Source organism: Dendropsophus ebraccatus, chromosome 11, assembly GCF_027789765.1.
Source record: "Dendropsophus ebraccatus isolate aDenEbr1 chromosome 11, aDenEbr1.pat, whole genome shotgun sequence".
In the NCBI taxonomy this organism is placed as follows: domain Eukaryota; kingdom Metazoa; phylum Chordata; class Amphibia; order Anura; family Hylidae; genus Dendropsophus; species Dendropsophus ebraccatus.
The window spans coordinates 64,044,538-64,071,442 of NC_091464.1; the positions used below are offsets into that span (position 1 = coordinate 64,044,538).

Sequence of the window (26,905 nt, forward strand, 5' to 3'; positions counted from 1 at the left end):
ATCACACCCCCATCCCAATATACAAATAAAACATATAAAAATAAATAAACATATATACCGTAGCTGGCGTAATAGTCCGGTCTATAAAAATATAATGATAGTCATCCCGTACGGCGAACGGCGTTATTGAAATAAGGGAAAAAAGGATTGCTGATTTAGTTATATTATATATATAAAAAAAATTATAGAAAGTGATCAAAACGTCCGATTTACACAATTAGGATATTAATAAAAACTAGAGATCATGGGGCAAAAAATGACACCCTAACCAGCCCTGTAGGTGAAAAACTGAAACCGTTATAAGAGTCCCAATAGGCCCATTTTGCTAATAATTGCAAAAAATAAATAAATAAATAAAATAAAGCAGTATAGAATCTGTGTAAACCTGCATATGGCCAGCCGGCCGAAGATGGCGTTTGGCACAAGATGGCAGACAGGCGCGACACGAATCAGGTAATGTATAATGCACTACACTTCCGGGTACACGGGTGGGGGTGGTGGGACACGGGAAGGGGGCCGTTCACAGACATAACATGCATTACAAAGTTGTATAACTTTGTAATGTGTGTTATTCTGTGAATAATTTTTTACCGCCGCACTACCCCTTTAACAAACAAACCCTTACATGGCCCTGTAGATAGAAATATGAAAGTGCTAGAGCTGTGAGAAGTGAAGGAGGAAAAAAACGAAAATGCAAAATTGACAATTGTTGTGGTCCACTGGGTCACGAAGGGGTTAAAGAAACACTCCCACAATTGTTTTTCTTTACCCATATAATCCACACTCACCACCATTATTCTTGCAGTGTCATCTGTTTCCTCCCAGCTCTGCTGCATCCATACATTACTCTATCTGGGTCATGTGACCTATTATCAGCCGCCATTTTTACTGTCAGATTTCAAACTGCATCCTCTTCCTTTTAAACGTGTTATCAATCCCATGATGCATCAGCACAACATCACATGGTCAGCCAGAGCCAGTACCACCTCTACCTGTTGGGAGGACAATGTAATAATTCTCATATCTATATATCTCTAAATAAGAGTCTCAAAGAGTCTTATAAGTAGTCAGGGATAATATCCATTGTACCTGTGCAGTAAGAGCTGTATAATCATCATCTGTAGGGAGTGTGTGCCTCCCCCCCTCCCCTGGGGAGAACACGTGTGGAACAGTCCATGAAGCTTGATCTTTCTGCCAGCTGAGATGGGGACCCCATTGAGAACACAGGGACACCTGTAATTTCCAGAGGGGAGTCACAATGAGATCACATGACCCAACTGCAGGAAGGGGACTTTGCCGGGCACCTGGAGCATCTGGCATCTTCTGTCCGAGTGCAAAAATAAAAAAAGGAAACACTGCTCTTACTTGGTCACTAGAGGGCGCTGTCCCTCTCTCTGAGGAGAAATGCCTATGCTGCAATGCCACCATCAGTCACTAGATGCCGCTATAACTTGTTGGTTATGTTACTGTCTCCATCCCCTCTCCCGTCCTCTAGGTGTCGCCTGTACCTCTCTCTTTCTGTACGCCTCCTCCCCTGCTATGAACACCTCCGTGCAGCAGGGGTCGCTGCGACGATCCGCAGTGAGCTCCGTACTAGCTGTGCTCCGGGCGGGCAGATCTCCGGGCCGCGGTGCTGTGTGCCGCTCGGTGTCCGCCATGTTCCGGAAAGTGCGGCGGGTGAATGTGAGAAAACGGAATGATTCAGAGGAAGAGGAGCGGGAACATGACGAGCCCATGGCGGTGGAGCAGACGGAGAGCGTTACCGCCGAGCCGCCCGCCATTCCGGCCCTCCTACAGCACGATGGCGGCCTGAAGCCACGGAAAGCAGCCAGGGAACCGGGGCCGGGTGGAACCAAGCCTGTGAGCCTGCTCAGCTTCCAGGACGAGGAGGAAGGTAAGGCGCATACCCGGGGGCTGTTACCCCTAGCAACGGAGACGGCCCTCATGGTGGTTGCTATGGGTGACTGCTGCTCCCTGCAAGGCTGTGATCACATGACCATGCTGGATGATGCAGCCCAAACTACAATAACTATAATCCATGGCCAGTGGTGATCTGATGGGGGCGCTGTGCTATGGCCGTGTGACCGCAGCCTTAGGGTATGTCCACACTATGCAGAGGATTCTATGCAGAACGCTGGCGGCCGCGTCTCCGATGGTCCCATAGGCTTCACCTTATGGTTTGCCAGATTCCACCGTCCGCCCGAAGGATGAGCGGGTTCTTTCCTCGGGCGGAATGTGGCAAGCCATAGAATGAAGCCTATGCGATCAGCGGAGATGCGCACGGCCGGGATTTCATAGTGAGGACATACCTAAGGGCCCCACCAACAGATCTGACCACAGATTATCTGCCAAAGATTTGAAGCCAAACCCAGGAACAGACTATAGTCAGAGATCAGGTCATAAAGGAAAGACTGGCAGATAATCTGTCGTCAGATCTGTTGGTGGAATAGGGCCCTTAGGGTGGTATTACACTAAGCGATTTTTTTCAATTAACGATAAACGATCTCCAACGATCGCAATAGCGGTTGCCTAATAATCGTTCGTTTTACTACACGGAAAGATTATCGGTTATATTGGAGCAACAAAATTCAAGAACACTCCCCTTTCAATTTGCGAATGAACAGGGAACGGCTAACGACATCTTATTCAAACGAACGATGTGCGAACGATGTGTAAAAGACAAACGATAAAAATAGATCCAAAACCTATTAAACGACCAACGACCAATCGTTCGTCGTTTAATCGTTGTCTACTATTACACTTAAAGATAATCGTTCAAATACGACCGATTGAACGATTATTCGAACGATAATCGCTTCGTGTAATACCACCCTTAGAGTCCTTTTACACAAACAGATTTATGACAGAGTATTGAAGCCAAAGCCAGGAATGGATTTGAAAAGAGGAGAAATATCAGTCTTTCCTTTATGACTCTGTTTATCATCTGTTCCTGGCTTTGGCTTCATTGAAGTCAGGTAATCTGTCTGTGTAATAGGATCCTAAAGCTCGAATTACACATGGCGATTATTGTTCACAGATTCGCTATAACGATCGTTCGCTAGCGATAACTAGTGATTTTTTTTTTTAGCAAACTGTTCGGAGATTATTACGTTCACTGATTACTGTTATGAACGATTGTTTTTACATTGTTATTTGGTCGCTAATCGTACCTCAGGATGACCCCCACATCGTGTTTTATCTGCGAACAACTTATTACATGAACAGATATCTGAACGATCGGCGAATTACCAACGATAATTCTTCAACATGTTGAAAGACCAAAATGAATGATTTTTCGTTGTCGTTTCATCGTTGGGTGTTATTACACCGACAGAAACATTTCGATCGTTTTAGCGAATTTTTAAACTCTAATCGTTCTGTGTAATAGGGCCTTAAGAAGCGTAGATTGTGGTTAGCAGAATCCCCCCTGCCTCATCTAGTCCGCCCTTATTATTTCCTTTATTCTTTTAAGGCCCTATTACACGTGACGATTATTGTGCTAAAAATCGTTATATTGTTGGAATTTAAACGATAATCGTTTTGTGTAATAGCAGGCAACGATCATAAAATCGTTCGTATGTCGTTGATCGTTGATTTAGATCTTAACCTAAAATTATTGTTTATTGTTCGCTAATCGTTCGCTGTAATTCCACGTTCGTTCGCTCAAGTTCCACATTTTTTCACTAATCGTTCAGTGTAATTGCCCATTCTTTTCCTGAGATCAGAAGGAATAAACGATCATAGTCACGATCGTATCTAACGACCATCGTTCTGTGTAATATGGTGAACGATTTCAGTTTAATGATAATCTCGTTTGTGATCGTTTACCGTTAGTCGTTAAAAATCGCTCCATGTAATAGGACCTTTAGAATAGATGTTTATCCCAGGCAGGTTTACAGTCACTTAGGGCCCTATTATTACACGGAGCTATAATCTGCCAAATCAGGGCGATGCAGCCGGTTATCGCTCTCTGTGATAAAGACAACCATCAGCTGATAAAACATTATCTTCGGCCGATCATTGTTGTTTATTTCAACCTAAAAATCATTGGGCGCATGTGTAATAGTGATGTGCGGCTGATGACTGTGTAGAAAGAATAATAAAGGTTATACCTATTCATGCTCCTCAGTGTTCTCCTGGCTTCTCCCCGTCTCGGTCAGTGATTGGCGAGATGGCTCTGAAGCTGCGGCAGCAGGCAGATGCTAGGAGAACACTTCCACCTTTTTTATTTACTATTTTACATTTTTAAAGTATGTTCACACTTAGCGGATCCGCAGCTGACTTTCTGCTGCAGATCCGCAGCAGATTTCATTTAATTAACTGAACAGAGCATCAAATCTGCACCATCAAATCTGCTGCAGATCTGCTGCGGATCCTGTATGTGTGAACGCACCCTTAAAGGGTACCTATAATTTAACAAACGTAGCAACATGTCAGCGGTTTGTATCAGTGGCGGTCTGGATGCTAAGGGACCCCCGCCGATCTGTAGAACGAAGAGGTAGATGTAAGCAGACTTGCATCCTCTTGTCTTTTCATTTCTGTCTTACTACTAATGTAGCGGTGGACGGAATTATAATGGTTCTCCCGGTAAACACATCTACCGGAGGTTCCGTAGTCCGCATTATAATTCCATCCACCGCTGCTTTAGCAGTAAGACAGAAATGAAGAGACAGAGGATGCGACATTGCGCACATCTACCTCTCTGTTCTACACATTGGTGAGGGTTCTTAGCACCCGGACCCTGACCGATACAGACCTCTGACATGTCGCTATGACATGTCAGAAGTTTGTTAAAATGATAGGTACGCTTTAAAGCAAGGGCTGTACGGACATTACTAACAGCATATATATATATATATATATATATATATATATATATATATATATATACACAAACACAGCCCTGCACGAATATCGAGCATTGTAATCGGACCAGTAAGCGAGTGCTGCGCAGATTGGCGCTCGCTTACATTAGTGATCGGACCATGTAATACGGCCTTTACTGTAGATTTACCTACTACCCAATGCACAAGGTATATTCACTCAAAAAGGTGCTCATGAAGTCCAGATGCTGTATGAGGAAAATAAAGTGCTTTTAGCTCCCATCTGAGCAGCTGTCATCTTGTGGAAGGTGAGAAAGTAGAGTCTTTCCATCTGCTGCTGCAATGCTTCGTATTGTATTGTTGGACTTACCTACCTCTGCTGGAAGATTGTTCCAAGCATCTACTACTCTGTGAAGAACCTGAGGCCACATCAAGAATTAGAATTGTACTCACCCATTAGTGCGAACATGCCCTATAGTTGCTGTGCTGTCATGACCTAAAGAGGCGGTCTTACCATTAAAAGTGATCCCCCTATCCACAGTATAATGAAGAACAAGCTGATTGTTGAGGTTGAAGGGGTATATACAGAGGGTATAGTGACCTTGTCGTTTGAAAAAACTATTCACACATCACACAGACATGTTACTGTTTTGATCATTTAGCACAGAGATGGGGAACCTTCGGCCCTCCAGCTGTTGCAAAACTACAATGCTTTGGCTGTCCAGGCATGATGGATATTGTAGTTTTGCTACAGCTGGAGGTCTGCAGGTTTGACACCCCCTACTCTAGTCATACTAGCGGGACAGGGATAGAAGCGCTCAGCCCAATGCTTTCCACCTTGTTCTAACAAACAGTGGGGTCTGAGCACTCCAAATCCAAACTTTGACATGTCAAGTTTTTTTGAAATGACAAGGACAATTCAAATATTCTACTAACTAATGGAGCTCTGCCAGTGGGGTTTCTGAATCTGCAATTCAGATATAGCCATTCGGTACAGTTTTTAAGATGAATATTGGCCGCACTGTTGTGTAGGTAAGCGGCCTTTTAGCTTCGCAGGGGTGTGGTAAGTGCTGTGTGGGCTTCTTTGCAGACTCGTAGAATTACATCAGTTTAGTGAATGTCTTCTAACTTTTTTTTTTTCTCCCCCTTAGTGGACGGTGAGGTTTTTAAAGTGAAGAAATCAAATCACAGCAAGAAAATTGTGAAACTGCTTAAAAAAGAATATAAAGAAGACCTGGAAAAAGTCCGGCCCCGATCTGATGTGAACTCTGCACTAGATGGTAAGAGGGAGAAGGGGGTCTGCGTTTCTGTTTCATTTGTGCAGAAATTCATTATTTAAATGGTTATCAAGGGTTAAATAAAGCACAGCTACTCTTTTGCAAAAACTGTGCCACCACTGTCTGCAGGCTGTGTGTGGTATTACAATTCAGCTCCATTCACTTCAATGGAACTGAGCTGCAATACCCACTCCCAAACTGAGGACTAAAGTGGTTCTGTTTCGAGAAGAAAGTGGCCATTTTTTTCTAAGCCTGGGGAACCCCTTTAAGAAAAAGAGCTTATAGACTGGTATTTCAAAGGGTTGTATACATAACAAATCCTAATGTCCTCCTATCACCATATATATTCACCCAGCACCAGCCTGTGCCGTTGATATGTAGTCAGCTGGGTGGGATATTCACATTTTTTCTGTAATGGTCTCCATTGTTAATTGTACGCTCAGATCACATATGCGCAGTATGGAATGTACACCCACAGAGGCTTGATAAATAGCAGCAGGGCTTAGCTGAGGTCTCAAAATTCAAAAGTGGCAGCTCACCCACTGTTTTACTTTTCTGCCCGGATCCACCTTCGGTGAAGTGCTTGAACATCCAAGAGAAAGAAGAATTGATCCAGCATATTTTCGTAAAATTTCAACTTTGCTTTATTCAAAATTCAGTAAAACCAGGACAAATTACACCATTGTGCAAGATGCCTCTTAGTCTCTGATGTGTTTCGGACGCATGCGCCCTTACTCACAGACACAAGCCCATACAGGGTTTAAATGCATGCAATACAGGTATATTCACTAATTGCATAACCCTAAGGAGTTAACTTTCCACGTGAAATACAAAAATACCAAATACAATACATATAAAATTATATAAAGGCTAAAAATATGGTACAACTGTTGCAAGTTATATGGAACGATGAGCTCAAACAACATATATTGTAATATACCGATAACGCACCACCTATAATGTTGTGCGTTTTTGATATATTACAATATATGTTGTTCGATGTTGTTGTTGCATGCTGTTTTTACTGAATTATGAATAAAGCAAAGTAGAAGTTTTACGAATCAATTCTGGATCAATTCTTCTTTCTCTTAGCTGAGGTCTACATGGCGAGTTTAGGGAGCTCAGCGTCCACCTCCTGGCAGTGTTTTTGCTTCATCCTTAACACATGTGGAACATTCAGTCCCTAAAACCATGGAGCAATAAAGCTGAAGTACAGTCTCGATATTTGTTACACAAGGCTTTGGCTATTACAGGCTGTGATGTAGCTTTCGGCCTTCACCCTGTGACACTTCAGTTGTTGCAAAACTACATCTCTTTCCTTCATGCAGTATGAGGATGGGGCCCACATTTTTTCATTCTTGCAATTGCAGCAACATACTTACCCTCATTTTCATTTTTACTTTTGATGACCAGAGCCGACCGGGAGGGTGAGTGAGGTAATGGACATGACAGCTGCTCCCCACAGTTGTTATTCAGAAGTAGTTGTCTCTTTGCAGCCCGTTCCACTGTAAATCATTTTTTTTATCTTGGTTTTATTTTCAGCAGGTGATCTACCGTCCATCAGGAATGCAACCAGCAAAGATATCCCAGAAGAGGCGACTGCTGGCAGTGACCTGGGCGAGGAGGAGATGGAAGTAGAAAGTGAAAAGGAAGACGAGAAGCCCAAAGCAGGCTCTTTCGCCAACTCTCTGTCTTCCCTAAATGTATTACGTCCAGGTATGAAAAGCACCAGTGAAAACCTGGAGGCCACATTTACGTTTAGTGATTTATGGAAATCCCTGGAGCATTTTGGGCTGTGGCCCTACAGCTGTTGCAAAACTACAATTCCTATCATAGCTAGACAGCCAAAGATTTGGCAGTTAAGGCTTCATGGAAATTGTAGTTTTGCAACAGCCGGAGGTTCTCTAGTTTGACACCTCTGTTCTAGGAGATCTGTTGCTGGAACTTCTCTGTTGTTGTTTTGTGATTATCTTATCACCTGGCCCATAAGGATCACACTTTAAGTCTGGACCATTTCCACATACTCTGTTCTTTTTATGTTTTTTGTGTTGCATGAAATATTGCTTGCAAATTCCTTTTCAAAATATGTATCGGTGATGTACCAGACAATTTATGTTAAAGGGTTTATCCCAAAGTTAAAAGTTTTCCTTTTATCGTCAGGATAAGTTATCAGTATCTGAAAGTTGGAAGGGTGTTTGGCTTACTTTTGGGACCCCCACTATTCACAAGAAGTGGTTCCCTTGTCACCTTAGCTATTGGCAGCACACAAGCTTGGTCACCACCCTATTTGCTGCTTGTGGGACTTCTGAACATAGCTGAGTTAAAGCATCATTTGGAGTGGCAGTTCTGTACTCAGCTGTCTTCTGTAGTTCCATAGTGGGTTAGTGGAGCTGGTCAGGAGACCCCTGTTCTCATGATCAGTGGGGGTCTCAGTGGCTGGACCTCCATTGATCAAATGTGGATGTGGTGAAGGGAAACAGCTGTAATTTATGTTTCAAACTGCTGACACTGTTAAATAGATATTAGGGCAAGGAGACACTTGGTGCCTTTCATATATCAGTCTGTGCTTTTATAACATGGAAAAATCCTTTTTTTCTATAGTACAAGGAGTCAAAAGCTTTCCTGAGCTCCTGAAGTGCAGCAGGCTGTAACACCTCCTTAACCCTTTAACAGTTATAAACTTGGCATAAACCCCTTCCAAAGGGTTGTTTGTTCAGTGCAGCACCTTACTATGTTTCTCAGCAAGACATATGGCTAGACCGTCACAGATAAGGGTCTTTCTGAGCAGACGTGTATTACAAGTAAATGTGAGAGCACATTAGATGCTGCACAGTCTCTCTACGTTTTCTGTCATGTACCAATCTACCTCTCTTTTCACTTTAAGGGGAGATTCCAGATGCAGCTTTTATCCATGCTGCTCGAAAGAAGAGGCAAATGGCTCGGGAGCTTGGAGATGTCCCATCCATCGATTTGGATGGCGGGAAAAGCAGACTGGTCCGAGAAGATGAAAATGATGCCAGTGATGACGAAGATGATGATGAAAAGCGTCGTATAGTCTTCTCTGTCCGAGAGAAATCGCAAAGGCAGAAAATTGCTGAGGAAATTGGTATGTGCTTTCACTCATGTTAAATATATATATAAATGAGAAGAGAAGGATTTTAGTGAATTAACATTTTTTTGCATTGTTCTCTTTTTGTGAGGGTTATCCAGGCTAAGAAAAACATAGCAGTTTTCTTCCAAAAACAGCACTACTCTTGTCCTCAGTTTGTGGGGTTTTTACAACTACATTCCATTGAAGTAAACGGAGCTGAATTGTAATACCACACAAGGGATGGTGCTGTTTTTGCAAAAATAAATAGCTGTGCTTTTTCTAGTCCTTGACCCCTGCAGTAATACACTTACTGAGTGTAGCACTTGTTACATTTCTTTTCACTATGGATTTCACTCTTGCTACACTAAAGGGGATGAAATTCATACAGAGAATCTGTGACAATTCTGCAACATAACAAGCTGCAGTTTCGAGCCCCCTGCAGCATAGGGATGTCATGTAAAATCTCATTCACTTGTCTGCTTTAAATCCACACACAAAATCTATGGCAACCTCATACAGTTGTAGAATTTCATTATGGATTTCACTATTTGCACTGAAGCAGGAACGAAAGCCATGGTGAACCTGCATCTAACACATACATTTTACCTTTACCTGCAAACACACTTAATAGGAAGCTTTGTAGAACTGAATGTCCGACTTCCCTGCACCTATTGTCTGGTAGTTCCTGGTATGAACAAATCAGATAACTTATACAATCTCCCTTATGTTGCACAATATAAATGAAACCCTGCATGAAACTTTGAAGCACTTGACAAACCTCTTAGTTTAACATTAATACTTTTCTTCAAATGGCCCTTCTATCAAAGAAAGAAACAGTCAATAGGACTGGATGTATGCTATTTTGTTTGCTTTTGTCTCAGGGAGCTATTGTAAAGAACACTGTTGACTTGCTAGAGCCCTGCAAAGAGGACTAGTACCTTAAAGGGGTACTCCTGTTTTTACATTTACTATTCCTCCTCAGTCTGTCTCCGTTTGAATTTCTCGCTGTTTGCAGGTGCCTGAAGCTCCAGTTGGTGGCTTCATTTTTTCTTTACTTCCTGGTTTGGGCTTTCCCATGATGCACTTTGTCTCCTGTCATTTCTAACTGACTCTGTAGAACTGTTAGATGGCTTACAGCTTTTTCAGCCAATCAGAGCTGAGCAACCTGAGTCATCTGAGGGGCTGGCTTAACAGGGCTTAGACCAGTTTCCCTCTTGATTATGTCATTGTCGCAAAATGGCTGCCACAGAGCAGCCAGGGGTCAACAGTTATTAGGTAAGAATGAGTTTACTTCACTTCCTGGTGGGGGTTCGAGGGGGGATATGATGGGGAAGGGGGGAAGATAGGTGATTGAAGCATATTACAGAGTTATATAACTTTGTAATGAGTTTCAATTACTGTACTGGGAAAAAGCTTTTTGTTGGAGTACCCCTTTAAGGGTTATATATGTTTTACTAGGAAAATCGGCTTTCTTTTGCAGCATAATCCATGATTTGTATGTGTTCTGAGAGAATTCATTTTTATATCTGGAATAAGGTATTTGCCTTTGCCCTTTTCATTAACTATGTTTCTTGTTTCTCTGCCAGGTATTGAGGGTAGTGACGACGAGGCTCTAGCAACAGGGGAGCAGGATGAAGAGCTCAGCCGTTGGGAACAAGAACAGATAAGGAAGGGCATTAGCATACCACAGGTATATACTATTGTTGTTGATCTGTATACATCTTCAACCCCTCCAGAAACACATACAGGAAAGAAGTGATACCAAGATGAATGCACATTATAGTGATGTCCGTAATCTGCAGAACTGTTATTCCAGTTATATAGGCAGGGCAGATATTGCTTGATCTAGGACCAGATGAAATTCTGGATAAAAGGATTAAGTGGGTTACTTAGAGACTCTGCCTTGGTGGGTAACCTTAAAGCAACTGTACCCACAGTCTGACCCCCTCCAAAATGGTTGTACCTTCGGATAGCTGCTTTTAATCCAAGATCTGTCCTGGAGTCCGTTCGGCAGGTGATGCAGTCATTGTCCTAAAAAAACAACTTTTAAACTGGCAGCCCAGAGCCCAACGGGTGTGGCCTAGATTGTGTTTGCATTAGGCTGGCACACCCTCTCTGTCTCTCCTCCCCGCCCTCCTCATCAATAGGAATGCTCCAGGCAGATTGCCTTCCTATTCATCAGCTGTGTTAGCACGGCACATGGGCTGGATCGCTAAGCAGCTGTGCAATGTTCAGACAGGAGTAAATGTTTCAGTGGCATTCCTAATGATGAAGAGGGTGGGGAGCAGGGACAGAGGAGGGGTGCAAAGTTAGGGCACAGATACTCCCGTTTGGCAGGGGACAGAAAGTTTAAAAGTTGTTTTTTTAAGACAGTAACTGCATCACCTGCCGAACGGACCCCAAGGCAGATCTTGGATTAAAAGCTGCTATCCGAATGTACAAGTGATTTGGGGGAGGGCAGATTGTGGGTACAGAGTCGCTTTGATATAATGGTACAGATCAGAGTGCCACAACACTTTCAGCTCTTTGGCAGATAAGGAATATTGAAGGGCTTCAAGAGAGTGAATTGTGTCTCATCTATGTTAAGGTTTTTCGGTAAAGGGTATGGTTACTTTGCTGTACGTATATACGTAAAGTTTAGTGACTTTGTAAATACTTTAATATGTCATCCCTAGTTGCATCCTGAATTATAGTCTAGGGGTGCATTCACTTGGCAAGTAATTTTGGTTGGAAACAGTCAGAAGGCTTGTCAGATGCTTAGATGAGTTGCCTATTTACTTAAAAGTTGTAATACCAGACACATCCACTGCCAAAAGTATGGAGCTGTGAGTGGTCATTAATGAAGCGGGCGCTTTGAGGCAATGTTCTACATCAAACTTGTCAAACCTGCAGCTCTCCAGCTAAAGCTTTGGCTGTCCAGGCATGATGGGACTTGTAGTTTAGCAAGAGCTGGAGGGCCACAGGTTTGACATCCCTGCTCTACATACTCTATCTGTTGCATTTGATTGCAAATAAAATTTAGTGGCTCAAGAACTGTTGTCCTCCATATGCATTCAACATCAATATAATTTTTTCTATAAATGGAAGCATATTGATTTGCCTGTTTTGCGGTATAACCGATCTGTGTTTCTGCTTTGTCTTTAGGTTCAAGCACCACAGCCTGCAGAAGCCAATAATTTGTTCTACCCCAGCACCTACCAAGGAATGCCCTACGGTTCTGCCTACAACATCCCTTATACTTATGCTGCTTATGGAGCTGCTGAGACAAAATCTCAGAAACCAGATAATTCTGTCACTTACAAAACTCCCAATAATGAGATGACTCCTGTTACTATTGATTTGGTAAAGAAACAGCTTAAAGACAGGTAGGGCAGACTATCCTTCCATTTTTGGGAACTACTTTGGTGTCCCTGACTCATGTTGCATGGGGCCAGGGAACGCCGAGCTCATGTGTAACAACAGTGAACTGCTTGAAGAACGCGGATGGAAGCACGAATTGAGCAAATGCCTTGGAAAACAATTAAAGCCTAGTGAAGTGATATTGCCATATGGGCCAGAAACTCAGAGCTGTGTCTGTGCAGCTTTGTGGACAGTTGCACATTGAAGCTGTGTATGTAAGAAGGAGAGAGATGACTGAGTTCACAGAAGGTATACAGGTTCATAAGCTGTATATGCACAGAATCCTTACCATGCAACAAACTGGTCTAAAGGTTTTACCCTAATATTTAACTTATATGAAAATTTTGATCTGTCGTTATCGTATCTTCTAATCTAGTAGAGATTGTGAAAAAAAGGGGAATTCAGCTCATGGGTTTTCACCACAACATATGCTTTTGTGATGACCCAGACTGACAGCTGGTGGTTTGGGTCATCATAAGTGCTGTCAGGCCAGGACTTGTGGCCTTAATATGGATGTAAACCTACAATCTGATCTGCAAGGGGCATCTTATAGATGAGGGTGAGCAGGGTAGATCAAGTTAGGAAAAAGAGTCAGTATACTTCTCATTTTTTGATTGACATTTCCTTCTCATCCTATGCTTAGGAGTCCAGTGGACAGTCCTAGTTAGCAAGTACTGCTTGCAGCCCACCCCCTGCATTCCCTAGCATAGAATGAGCATGTTTCTGCTATCCTTCTGGTGCTGTTGAATGTCACCTGTGCTCCTCTCACACCATGGTATATAACCACTTGTAACTATACTTTGTACCACATACAGGCTCAGCGCAATGGAGCAAGTGCACAAAGCAAACCTAGAACTTTATGACAAGCACGAGAAAAGCCGGGAAGACTCCAACAATGCGATAATCCGATTAGAAGGGTGCTCAGGGGGGAACGGTGAACGGTATAAGTTTTTGCAAGAAATGCGAGGGTATGTCCAAGACTTGCTTGAGTGTTTCCGTGAAAAGGTAAGAATGCAATCATTTCTTCTCTCTGCCTAAGCCAAAAATTTGCCATGTTCTTACCGCCCATATTGAGAAAGTAGATGCTGTTGTAGAACATGGATGTGTATGTTTCACCCATTTCCTCCTGTGTCTTAATGGTGCCTTTCCCTGTCCCAAATAAAAAGTTGTTTAGGAGTTATCCTACCTTCCCATTATAACGTTTCCATCTGATGTAGTGACCCATGTGGTCCGCTGGTATCAGCTGGGGGTGTCTTAATGTCTCTGCTTGTTTTGCTTGTATTATGGATGGCAATGGTTGATTCCATGTTACATCATCACCTGGCATGGAGTCCTGTGTGGGAGTCAGGTGCTGGGGTTTCTTTACTCTCCTTGTGCATCAGGAACCCTTGTGACAAAATTTGTTAGGCATGTTTTTGTAGGTCCACTGCCATGGTTTACATAACTAACATAGGTCACCTATGGGAACATCCATGTTGGGCTACCACCAGTGTTCCCTTGTGCCTCAAGGAGACCCTTGTAGTAATGTATGTCCAAGCATGGGCTAATATATGTAAATACATTAGCTCCTGTTGCCCACAGGTAACAGTAAAAAAATTATTTCATTGACTGCCGCAGAGGTTTTCCACCAGTTGCTTTGTGTGTCTGACATTTTTGCATATGTTGCAATTATTGTTTCAAAGATTAATAAAAGATTCAGAGAGCCATCAGCCTTTAAAGACGTGTCAGTGATTATATATACATACATACACACATATATATATATATATATATATATATATATATATATATATATAAAAATTTTCTTTGGTTTTATTATATATAAACACTGTTTCCCCATTAGGCTTTGTTCACACATTGCAGTAATGTTGCAGTTTTTGATCTACTTTCTGTACTGAAAGCAAAATGCTTTAAGTTAGCAGTGATTACAGAAAACTGCAGCTCAAAGGTAGTGTGTCAATATAGCCTTAAATGGGTTATCCAGGAGTAGAAAAAGCTAATTACTTGCAAAAATTGCACCACCCCAGTCCTCTGGATGTGTGTGGCATTACAATAGTCTCATTTACTTCAAAGGAACTAAGCTACACAGCCAAACTGAGGAGAGGTGCGGTTTATGCAAAAAATAGGCCATGTTTTTCTAAGCCCGGAAACCCCTTTTAATATGAGAAGTTGTTTGTGGAACCATTTACCTGCTCAGTATCACGGCATCCTTGACAATACCATTCATCGTCTCGTATTATGTTCTGTGACTTGCTCTTCCTGAGATGCCTGGCTGGAAGCAGCGAGTCATTAGAAAAGTCATGATTTCTATTCTTAGAATCAGGTAAGTGATGGCTGATGGATATAAGACTTAGCTGGGTCTTCCAGGTTTTGACATTGATGACCTTAACCATATGTGATCAGTTGGTATCAGAGCCCTGGAGCTGCAGTAACTGATACAGCGCCATCCATGTGTGTGGCAGTGCCTGGTACTGCTGCTACACAAGCAGCTAGAATTACCGTGCAAAACTACATGGACAAACTATATGCTGTATTGAGTACTTCAGTGATGGGGCCAGAGAGGGTTAGACTTCTACTGATCACACTTCTATGGACAGTCCTAAGAATAGGTTATTATAGTTAAATTATGAAGAACAGACTGGCTGGGATATTGTGCAATCTCCATAATGTTAGGTTTCAGTCACCTGTAAATACATATGCCGTTTCTTAAGACTACATTCTGCTTTGTTTTAGTCGGCAGAAACTTGTTAGTCACTTCTCGGAAAACCGCCCCGTTTCCTTCTGCGTGTAGACTACGTTATTATGGATGTTGTTGTATTTTTTCAGGTTCCTCTGATAAATGAGCTTGAATCGGCGATGCACCAGCTGTACAAACAGCAAGCAGCCCGCCTTGTCCAAAGACGACAAGATGATATAAAAGATGAATCTTCGGAGTTTTCGAGCCATTCAAGTCAGTCCATCTTGAAGGTTTTTATTATTCATTAAAAAACCTTGTTAGTAGATCCCTGTAATGTGTATTATATGCACGTGGAGAGAATGTATTCAGCAGTGTTGGTCATAGCATTTCTAAGGGTGATCAGGTGAACTTTGCTGCTCTTTTGCAGTATCTGTTTACAGCAATTACACGGCTTGATAATCATGCGGCCCTAGTGTTAATCGGCTATTTTTGGCAGGTTAGAATTGAGTGATAAGCAGATGAGCATTTAATTGTTGATCAGTTGATCGCAGGCACTATTACACAGGGCGATATGTGCCTGGTTTGGCATATAAACATCTCATATAATAGAATCTTGGAATGTCACTGTTTCATTTTTTTTTGCAGAAATCAATAGTCCAGGTGTTTTTTTTTTAAAATTTTTTAATTGGGTTTATTAAGCAAATATGCCATTATCTGCACTCAAAAAGACTTTCCCCAGGTCCCCCCCCCCTCTTCTCTCTTATTCACTGCTCATTATCAGGAAATCTCAACTCTTTTACATCAGTTGGGCCCTGTGTAACTTATGGAGAGGGGAGGAGGGAGAAGGGAGATTAGTCGGCAGCAGAGAACAAAGGATTACACAGCGGGACCTGTGTGAAAGCCAGTATTCAGAGGTAATCAGAGGAGATAGCGAGGGATGTAGCATCTTTGTTGTCCTGTTTTGGTGCCTCCTCTCACTCCACCCCTCCCCTCTCCATAGAGAACAATGAAGACGGGGGGGGAGAGCTTTTAAACTGCTTTTTCATGATAAAAATGCATTTTTCGGCTTATAAACCCAATTACAAAGTTTCTTAAAATCGCCTGTACTATTGAGTTCTGCAAAAAAATTTAAATAACCATGACAGGTTAAGCACAGATCTTGTCTGAATGATGTTTATTTCATTAGCTTTTTAGATTTCAGCTTAGTGTGTTCAGAAAAGGAACTACTGACTGAATCTGCTGTCTGATGGAAAGAGCCAGCAGCTTGCATTGTAGTGCATGTATACACCCAAAAGCTTTAATTGAAAACCAATTGCAGATGGGTTTTATTTGTAAAAGTACATGCTGTGCCATGAGTCTCTTTTGTGCCAGTAGCTTTCAATGCACAAAGTGTGACTTTCATTTCTGTATTATGGGTGCTTTCAGGGGGTGTCTCCTTGCACCTTTATGAACTTGGGCTGTTAATTATGTTTAGGGAGTTTGGTATACCCGGCTGGAATCACACACTGCAGGTCTTTTTTGGATTACTACCACTGCAGATTTTGTGCTAAACCAGAAGTGGATTCAAATGGGATGAAATATATAAAGGGAGGACTTGTACATCTCATTTTTGTTGGATCCACTTCTGGTTTTGGCACAAAAACTGCTGTGGCAGTTTTCAAAAACAGCTGTTTGTTTTCAGCATTAGGGTGCGTTCACACCTACAGGATCCGCAGCAGATCTGCAGAAGATTTGATGGTGCAGATTTGATGCTGTGTTCAGTTATTTAAATGAAATCTGCTGCGGATCTGCTGCAGAAAATAAGCTGCAGATCCGGTAAGTGTGAGCGTACCTGGATATTATTTTCGGTATTTTTTCCCTCTCACTTCCCGGTTCAGTGAAGGGGTTTGTCACATGATGAGTGAGGGCAGGATGCTGCAGTGCTGAGCTGATTGAGCTCGGCATTGCTGTGTCTCACTCTGATATTACATAGGCCTCCAGGGACAATCTAAACCATGGAGACACATAGGAGACATAGAAGAAGTAAAAACATACTTACCAGGTCCCGACTGTCCGAGGGACACATCAGCCTTGCCATTGCTCTTACAGAGTGGTGGATGGGAGACCACGAGCTGTCAACTCTATAGTAGGAGAAAGAGGGTCAAAATGCTAAACTAAGCAATTTTGCTAACAGAAAGCCTTGACAAAATTGCTTAGTTTTGCATTGTCTACAAGATATATAAAATTTTTTACAGTGGAAGATCCTCTATAATGTGTTTAGTGAGGACCGGACATCTCGCAACTATTATCTGTCTTCAGCTGCTAATTCTGTAAAATTTCTCTGATTGTTAACACACAAATTGATTTTTTGCCCTGTTGCCCTTTAGAGGCCATTTACATGTCTGCAATATACAGTCTGTGCATGGATTGTATACCGCTGACCAGACCTCAGAACTCCCAGCATCACCATCATTCATCCTGCCAGGAGCTCCAAAACTGTTTACAGTGTGTCCACACAGTAGCATTAGGATTTAAAGAGCTTTGGAGCTCCCGGCATCATACTGAATAATGATGCCAGGAGTTCTGAGGTCTGGTAAGCAGTATACAGACCGTATATATTGCACATATGTAAATGTCGCCTTACTACTGACTTTCAAGGTTAGGTCTCTGTAAAGAAATGTTATATCTGTTGTGGTAGCCAGACTTTGACTTACAGGAACTCACACAGAAATCGGTAACTTTATGGAGTCAGCAGGACCGGCAAGAAGTTATCGCTAGTCTACTGTATGCAAAACATCTATGCTGTGGCTATTGCTCTGTTTTGTCTTACACAGTCTAAGCCTCCCACTCTTCTGATCACTGGGTTCCAGCTGCTTGTTGGCATTGCTGCAAGATGATGTCACTATGATTGACTTTTGCCATTGTCACATTGATAACAAAATCTGCAGCAATGACAAGAATTTAAAGCTCCCGCTACACGGGAAACAATTTTACCTCTTTTATGATAAAGTGCTCATATAATTGCATTCCCCTAATAAGAGACACAAGTATCACACTGGCTTCTGATTAGGGGTACAGTGGTGTTTTACAGTGATGGCTGCTGGGAAATGTCATCTCTGTATTACTGGTGACAGTCCCACCTCTGGGATTCCCATTATTGAGAATAAAGGAGCTACCACAACAGTGTACTTTTGTATCCACTTCACTTCAAGCGGGTTGGTGTAGTTACCAGAGATTTGTAGGGGTCCAAAAAAAGCTACTTTCTTTCAAAAACAGCACTACCCCTGTCCTCAGGTTGTTTGTGGTATTACAATTCAGCTCCATTGACTTCAGTGGAACTGAGCTGCAAAACACACCCAAACTGAGGACAAGAGTGGTGCTGTTTCTGGAGGAAAGCAGCCATGATATTCTACGCCTGAATAACTACTACTTGTAGGCATCACATTGTTACCTTGTAAGCTGTAAGATTGGACTAAAGAATACAATTACACTGTTTAATTATTCTGAAGATTTTGCAGGATCCTAACATTACCTGTTGTCTGTCACCTGTTAAAGTCTGGTTAGTTTGTAGGAAATATCTGATCATTTATAATCTCTTTAGAGTCTGTACCATATAAGTTATATGGTGTCACATTTTCAGATTTGTGTCTGAACAATTGTTTTGTTATATGACTTCTCAGGTAAAGCTGTTATGGCACCAAATCTAGATTCTTTTGGGCGAGATCGAGCAGCTTATCAGGAACATGCAAAGCAGCGGAGGATAGCGGAGAGAGAAGCCAGAAGGTAAGGGCCCAAATTATGCATACAAACCATGGGTGATGCTATCAGCACCTAATGCTCAAGGGAAAGGGTACCAAGTGATCTAAAACAAAGACCCTGTACCCCTTGAGTCCAAGTTATACATATAGGTTATAGCTATAGGTTGAAGACTTAATGTGTTAGTTGTGATTTTGCAAAAGTTATTTAAGATGCCAAACACAAAGGTTTATAATTTCTTGGGTAACCACTAGTGATTCCTCCCTCTTTCAGAGCACGACGGCGACAAGCTCGTGAAGTTTCTGGCAAGATGGCCGAGCACCTAGAAGGTCTTTCTAGTGATGATGAAGAGACTTCTACAGACATCACCAATTTCAACATGGAGAAAGGCAAGTATTCATCACTTCATTATGGGCATTACATATATCTCTTCATTATTTAGTGGTAGTGGCTGTAACATTTTGCTTTGGGACTACAGTTGATGGGGTAAGAATTTACTTTGGTTCTTTTCTTACAGATCGAATTTTAAAAGAATCCAGCAAAGTATTTGAAGACACCCTGGAGAATTTCCATTCTATTGACTGTATTAAATTTCAGTTTGAGACCTGGCGGTCGACCTATTATAATACGTATAAAGATGCATACATTGGGCTTTGTTTACCAAAACTTTTAAATCCTCTTGTACGTCTCCAACTTTTAACTTGGAACCCACTGGAGGTAGGTTACGAACATTGGGATATATACTTGGAAGAATGTTTTGGTGGGATAATGTTAGACTGAGAAAAGCCCTGCTGTTTTCTAGCGAAAACAGCTGTTCTCTTCTCCTCAGGTCATGTATGATATTACAATTTAGCTCTATTTATTTCACTGGAACCGAGTTGCAATACCACACCCAAACTGAGGAGAAGAATGGTTCTTTTTCTGGAATGCTGCCATGTTTTTATAAGCCTCGATACCTCTTTAAAGGAGAGCCTGTTACAGGACCGGCATGGGGCAAAGTATTTACTAAAAGTGATGCCAGTGTAGTGGACCATATAAACAAGGCTCATACAAAATGTAATTGCCTTTTTTTCCCTTTTCAGCCCAAATGTTGTGACTTTGAAAGCATGGTCTGGTTTGAATCTCTGCTCTTTTATGGCTGCGAAGAGAAAGAATTTGACAGTGAAGATGCAGATATTCTTCTCTTGCCTTCATTAGTGGAAAAGGTTATCCTTCCCAGACTAGCAGGTAGGACTTGCTGATTTTCTTACTTGTCTCTTTCATAAACGGCTTCCATTTATTGTAACCAACATAAACCTTTCTGAAGATAAGTGCTCAGGGAAACATGGAGCGAGAGCGGTCTTCAAGGCTCTGTTCATGTTAAATTCCTCGGCACACGTCTAGAGTATTCACTGATGTATACCTGCAATGTGACTCTCCACAGTATAGCCACACAATGGCATACATTACCCCTTGACATTGTAAAAGAAAAATAGCATGACATATAGGTTTTCTATCACTTTATAGTGCAGCAGACTGTCCTTTCATACTGTATAGAAAGAGCTTTACTGCAGCATGTGCCATATGTGTTCACATAACAAAATTTGAACTTAGCTTTAAGTCTTTTAGGTTGTTCATTTTCTCTCGCCTCTTGTTTCCGCAGTTATCGCAGAGAATGTATGGGACCCTTTTTCCACAACCCAGACAAACAGGCTGGTAGCAGTGTTTCAGAAACTAATAAATGGATACCCGACAGTCGTAAATTCAGACAACAAAAACACAGAGGTATAATTCATCCACTGTTCTAGAACATTATGCTGTCTTCTAGCTCAGTGCAGAGAAATAAAGCAAGATGTCATTTGCCTGCTTAAAGGTATGGCTCAAAGAGCGATTACCTCCAGGCCGGACATTTATAAGTGTGATTACATTCCAGTTATGTAAAGGCTTTATGTGTTATCAAGGTCAGCTTCTTTGTGTATCCCGTATATTTCACATGTGTCCCTACCGGTAGTCTATGCTGACGTGCCCATTGATTTTACTGGTAAAACATATGAAAAAATTACTCTTTATTTTGTTTTAATAATAAGCAATGGCAGACATATGGAACTGTAAATGTATTTACAGTCTCTATTCAATATTTGTTTACCTTTTGGAAAAAAAAAACTGTTTTCTTCTTTGTAATATTGTTTTTAACCCCTTCAAGACTGAGCACATTGATGCAAGGATGTCCGGGTCAAATTAATGTGATGTTCCTCCTCACCTTCTAAGAGCCATAGCGCTTTTAGTTTTCCACCTACAGGGCTGCTTGGGGTGTCATTTTTTTGTGCCATGATCGCAGCGTTTAAGGGGTTAATGACTGCGTTACGCTGGGCTCCCAGGACACTGATGTGTGCAGGACCGCTCTCACTGCAGTGGTCCCGCACACATCAAATCCCTCACAGTCAGGAACGTACATATACGTTTTTGCTGCACAGGGTATATGCAGCAGGAACCTATCTCTACATATTGCTGACGTGAAGGGGTTAAAGATTCCAAGGTTTCCACCTAACTTTGACTCCATTAAAAACAAGGTTTTTTGAGTCCAAAATAAGGTCATATTTTTACTGTTACAGCTGTAAATAAAGAGCATGATTTAAAGTTGTATTTGTGTGAACATACTCTCAATCTTAGTTACAGCTGTAAGTGTTTTTATGCACAGAGCTGTGAAGCAAATAATGTGTGGTTCTGTTTTTCTTAGGCACTGCTTAAAGCGCTGTTAATGAGAATGAGAAGAACATTGGACGATGATGTTTTTATGCCTCTTTATCCCAAAAAGTAAGTGTTAGTTGTATCTCTTTATGTCCAGGTGCATTCATGCGAGGGTAGTTACCCATCCCAAATACCCGGGATATTGTACTGGGAATACCCATCCTTTCTAACATTTTAAATGTTTCAGTCATGTTTACAATGTAATGTTTATATCCTTTGTATTTATTTCTAGTGTGATAGAGAATAAGAACTCTGGACCCTGTGTTTTCTTCCAGCGACAGTTCTGGTCTTCTGTAAAGGTGAGAGCCACTGTGTGTACGAGGGGAAAAAGCTCCTTTGTGAAAGTTAAAAGAAAGTTAAACCCTTTTTATGTCTCAGTTACTAGGAAACTTCTTGAAGTGGTACGGTGTCCTGTCCAATAAGAGCTTGCAGGAATTGGCCATAGACGGACTGCTGAATAGATACATCCTTATGGCTTTTCAGAATAACGAGAACGGAGAAGACAGTATTAAGAAAGCCCAGAGTGTGAGTAGTATAGATATGGAAGCTTACATGTCAGATCATTGTCAGCGGATCACACTAATGTGGAAAGTTTTCTTAGGGAGGTTTGATCAAATTGAATTCATATCTGATAGATCCTTTGTTCCCCTAGAGCAGGCATGTCCAAAGTCCGGCCGGAGGGCCATTTGCGGCCCGCGTTCCGAACTTTTACGGCCCCCCAGGTATCCAGCTTGCTATTATCTGCCTGTGTTATAAAGCATATAGCATGTAGCATGTAAAATGGTCGGCCCTTGCACATGTTCACTTCATCAAATTTGGCACTCTTCGAAAAAAGTTTGGACATGCCTGCCCTAGAGATAAGTCACTGCTAAAAGTGCCTATGGCAGTAGACATGCACAGCGTCCTCCAATACTAGCCTGCTCATGTATTGTACAGTGTCAACTGAGGGCTATTATTTGCCTGTGAAAAGGGCCTTTAGACCATAACCAATAAAGCGTTTTGTTAGTGGCTTCAACCTCCCAAATATGTATGTTGTAGAAGTGAACTCAGTGCAATCTGGTGAGACTTGGAAATAAACAGACCAGGTGTCATAGTGACTTACATCTTCACACCAGTTAAACCTGTACAAAACCACATGGGATTCTTTACAGATTAAACTGATTTGTTATTAGTTCATTAGAGCACTCCCTCCATGCTATTCCTTTCTGTTGGTCTCTTCTTTGCCTTAATCCCTCATCAGACTTTTATGTGAATATGGTTGGGTAATAATTTTGTTTGCTTTTCCAGGTTATTGCTTGTTTTCCAAAGCAATGGTTCTCAAGTCTTAAAGGTGGTAAAACCATTCCACAACTAGAAAACTTTGCCCGGTATCTCACACATCTGGCTGGTGTCATCTATAGGCAGAATATAGGATGTTCAGATATAGAGAAGCGAAATGCCAGGTAAGTGTATTATGACATAACTATCAGCTAAGATAACTATCTAGGGGAGGTCAAGCTGAAGTCAGTTCAGAAATTGTCATTGGTGCTTGAACCCATAACCCTCCAATAAATGATGGGACACTGGCACACTATTTTTTTTCAGCTAGAATTCTTTCTTAGGGTAGCCTCACACGTACTGCACCGCAGTGGATTTTCTGCTGTGGGTCCACAGCAGATCCGCAGCAGATTTGACTAAATGAATGAACACAGCATCAAATCTGCATCATTAAATCTGCTGCAGTTCCGCTGCAGATTTGACAGTTGCGATACGCTGCGATACGGTACGTGTGAAGCTACCCTTATACTTATATTACAGTATGAGCAATTTTTTTTCTTGATATGCAGTTGGCTTATTCACCGTTCATTAGGGTGCGGGTCTGACCTTGTCAAGATTAGTAAGCCTATGGTTCTATATGGAGCAAATTGATTTGCTCACCTCTTGATCTAAGTTGAATAGAAAGTGATATATGATCCTGCTCTTGGCTTGCTTTTGGTTTTACAAGTGTTATCAAGGGTTCCCTGGCCCCCTTCAGCCTGTTCACTGCTGCTGGAGGTGGTTGGGAAGCCATACCAGTTGAAGCTGCCCAATTAGTTCAACTCCCATTAAAGTCAGTTGGGGTTACTTTGGCCGTTCTAGACTTCCCAACCACCTCCAGCAGCCACATATAGACCCAAGGGGGGGAGCCAGGGAGTCCTCAATAAGAAGATTGATGCAAGTCCCAGACCTACATCAAAGGGACATATTCTGTGGGTATGCCATGTGTCCTAGATATGTATACCTCTTAAAAGGGGGATGTCTACATTTTTAGCTTTCTTTCTTAAAGCAACTCTGTACCCACTTTGTGCCCCCCACAACTACTCAAACCTTCCTGTAGCTGATAAGTTCTTGCTGGTGGTATGTTTATCATCGCTGGTGTCGCTTTCCAGTGCCCCAAAATCATACTTTACTGTGGCTGGAACCGTGTCTAAGAGGCGTGGCCTAGTGCGATCGTGCCCTAGGGCAGCACCGCCTGTGATTGCGCATGCGCCAGCTTGTAATGCGCCGCTCAGCGCCATCCCCGCCCTGTGTTTCTGAAGTTCCTGGCCTTTCCCCACCTCTCTTGCCTGTCCCCCCACCCCCCCCACCCCCGTATACCATGGTGCCGCCCGCTGTCATCATCAGCTGGTCTTCTTCCCAGCCCATGCGCCATTGCACTCATAACCCGTGCACACGCAGTGATGCACGCAGCTAGTCGGAGAAAGCCGGCAGCATCACTGCGCGGCTTGGGAGCGCAATGGCGCATGGGCCAGGAAGGCGACCAGCTGATGGCAGTGCGCACCACCATGGAATGCGGCGGGGGCGGTGACAGGCAAGAGAGGCGGGGAAAGGCCAGGAACTAAAGAAACACAGGGTGGGGATGGCGCTGAGCGGCCACACCAGAGAGGCGGCGGTGACCCCAGCATGTCATTGCGTCGGGGGGGCTACGAGGCGGCACATGCGATGACTGGGCGCCGGACAGAGGGCGGTCAGTGGGAGGCGGGGGAGACAAAGAAGACCACCACACAGGAGGTGCTGGCCTAGGGCACGATCGCTCTAGGCCACGCCTCTTAGACACGGTTCCAGCTACAGTAAAGTATGATTTTCGGGCACTGGAAAGCAACACCAGCGATGATAAACATACCACCAGCAAGAACTTATCAGCTACAGGAAGGTTTGAGTAGTTGTGGGGGGCACAAAGTGGGTACAGAGTCGCTTTAAAATTAGTTTGACCCTGGTCAATCTGTAGAAAGTTCACTCTGGTCCACACAAGTCTGTGCTTGTGTATTGTAGTCTCAGTCTCATTATATTAAGTCTTAATGTCAGATTTATTTTAATCTTCCCTTCTTAAGTCTTCTGTCTCTAATTTGAATCTCATAGTTTTTTACTTCTATGAGAAAATAATTTATTTTATATTTTTACTTCCTCAGAGACCAAATCCGACAGATAGTAAAATTGCTAGCAAGTATCCACTCCCTGGAAAATGCTGTGTCTGTGGCGAATGATTACAATGTTAAGGACGTCAAAGCTCCAGTGGACGGAAAATAATGATACTCACCATTCCTTGTTTGCTTTGTACAAAATCTGTAAAAATTCTAAAGCTGTATAAAGTGTTTGTTTTTAACATAACAGTCGACATAAAATGAATGAACTGTAATATATTGGCTCGATCCTGTGTATATAACATGTAACTACTGGCTGCTGGGGCATGATGACATGACGCTTCTATGTCTGGAGATTTTTTGAGCAGTTAGTGGCTTTCCCGAAGATGTTTTTTTTTTTTTTTTTTTTTATCAATTTCTCGATTCCTGTATTTTTAAGGTTAGGACTCCATGGTTGCATAACAGTCACTAAAACAAATTGCAGGTTTAAAAGGGGGCTTTCTTCCAGAAACAGCACCACTCTTGTCTTTATGTTGGGTGTTGCTTTTGCAGCTCATTTTCAAGTGAATGAAGATGAACGTTAATACCGCACACAACCTGAGGACAGGTGTGCTCCTGTTTTTGCAAGAAAATAGCTGTGCTTTTTCAGATCTAGATAACCCATTTAACATGAAGGTTAGAAAATTTAACAGCTGGCATGCATGAATTTTAGTATGGTAGCAAGTGTGACTGTAAGATACTATGGAGCCCCTTTGTCTAAATCACAGCTTCCCCTCACACAACAGACTGTCACATGCTCTAGGTTTTGTATGTTCTCAAAATTGGTGAAGCGCTGGTCATACTATGTACTGCTGTGTAAGGACTGTAATTTATTAAATGTATCTTCATTCAATGCAAACTAGTACGTGCATTCTGCAGCCACCATCCGTTTACAGCAGGGTTTTTCTTTTTTTAATTTCCCTTGTGCCTGACATCTGTATGTAGCTGTTGTGACTGTGTGTATATATAATTTTTTTTTTTTTTTTCTAATAAAATCAGTGTTTTAATGAAAGGTTTGTAACACAAATTCTCCATTGTGCATTGCTTTTCAGTTCTCTAAATGCAACATCCAGTGTACACAGTAAAGATTTTAAAGGGGTACTCCAGCCCGGGGGTATTTTTAAGCTATGGCCGGGAGGGGGTGGTTATGGACGGAGGATGTCACTTACCTCCCCAGTTCCAGGGATGTGTGTACCGGGCGGCGCAATCCGGGAGCCGGCGCTGGAACTGGGGAGGTAAGTCCATAACCACACCCTCCCCGGCCATAGTTTAAAAATACCCCTGGCCGAAGTACCCCTTTAACCCCTTCAGAGCCCTTTGAGCGCAAAAGTCTGGGTCAAATTAATTTAATGTTCCTCTCTGCCTTCTCAGAGCCATAGCACTTTTATTTTTCCACCTACAGGGCTGGTTGGGGTGTCAATTTTTGTTTCATGATCTCTAGTTTTTATTTATATCATATTGGTGTAACAGAAAAATTTTTATTGCTTTTTATTTTTTTCTGATTTTATAATTTTTTTTTTTTTTTTTTAATCAGCAATCATGGTGTGTTTTTTTTTTTTTTTTTTTTTTTTGCGCGGTTCACCGTGGGGGAACAAAAATGTAATGTCTTATTAGATTGGACAATTCTGCACGCTACGATATATTTGTTTTATTTTTTTAAAATATTTTTCTTTTTATAATAGACGGGTTATAATAAGGGTTTTTTCTAGTTTGAAAACGTTTTTACTACATTGTTTTGTTTTTTTACACTTTTTTTT

At 42.1% G+C, this 26,905-nt stretch overlaps 1 protein-coding gene across 2 annotated transcripts; it reads left to right on the forward strand.

Moving 5' to 3' along the window:
* Positions 1-1,496: 1,496 nt before the first annotated feature.
* Positions 1,497-26,619, forward strand: PAXBP1 (PAX3 and PAX7 binding protein 1). Of its 2 annotated transcripts, none has more exons than XM_069944815.1 (18): positions 1,497-1,894; positions 5,975-6,103; positions 7,646-7,816; positions 8,985-9,206; positions 10,778-10,881; positions 12,336-12,556; positions 13,406-13,595; positions 15,417-15,540; positions 18,927-19,029; positions 19,276-19,391; positions 19,520-19,719; positions 20,085-20,229; positions 20,645-20,766; positions 21,719-21,795; positions 21,962-22,028; positions 22,108-22,254; positions 23,017-23,171; positions 25,158-26,619. In XM_069944815.1, the coding sequence occupies exons 1-18, from the start codon at positions 1,540-1,542 to the stop codon at positions 25,273-25,275; spliced, it is 2,766 nt and encodes a 921-aa protein (XP_069800916.1). In that variant the 5' UTR covers positions 1,497-1,539; the 3' UTR covers positions 25,276-26,619. The 2 variants fall into 2 exon arrangements, with proteins under 2 accessions (XP_069800916.1, XP_069800915.1); XM_069944814.1 differs by having other exon boundaries at positions 1,498-1,894; positions 7,643-7,816.
* The last annotated feature ends 286 nt before the right edge of the window (positions 26,620-26,905 follow it).

Coding starts and splice junctions, on each gene's coding strand:
- PAXBP1 (XM_069944814.1), top strand. CDS start 1,540: ATGAACACCTCCGTGCAGCAGGGGTCGCTGCGACGATCCGCAGTGAGC. Junction 6,104..7,642: donor TGTGAACTCTGCACTAGATG/GTAAGAGGGAGA, acceptor TTTTATTTTCAG/CAGGTGATCTACCGTCCATC. Junction 7,817..8,984: donor CCTAAATGTATTACGTCCAG/GTATGAAAAGCA, acceptor TTTCACTTTAAG/GGGAGATTCCAGATGCAGCT.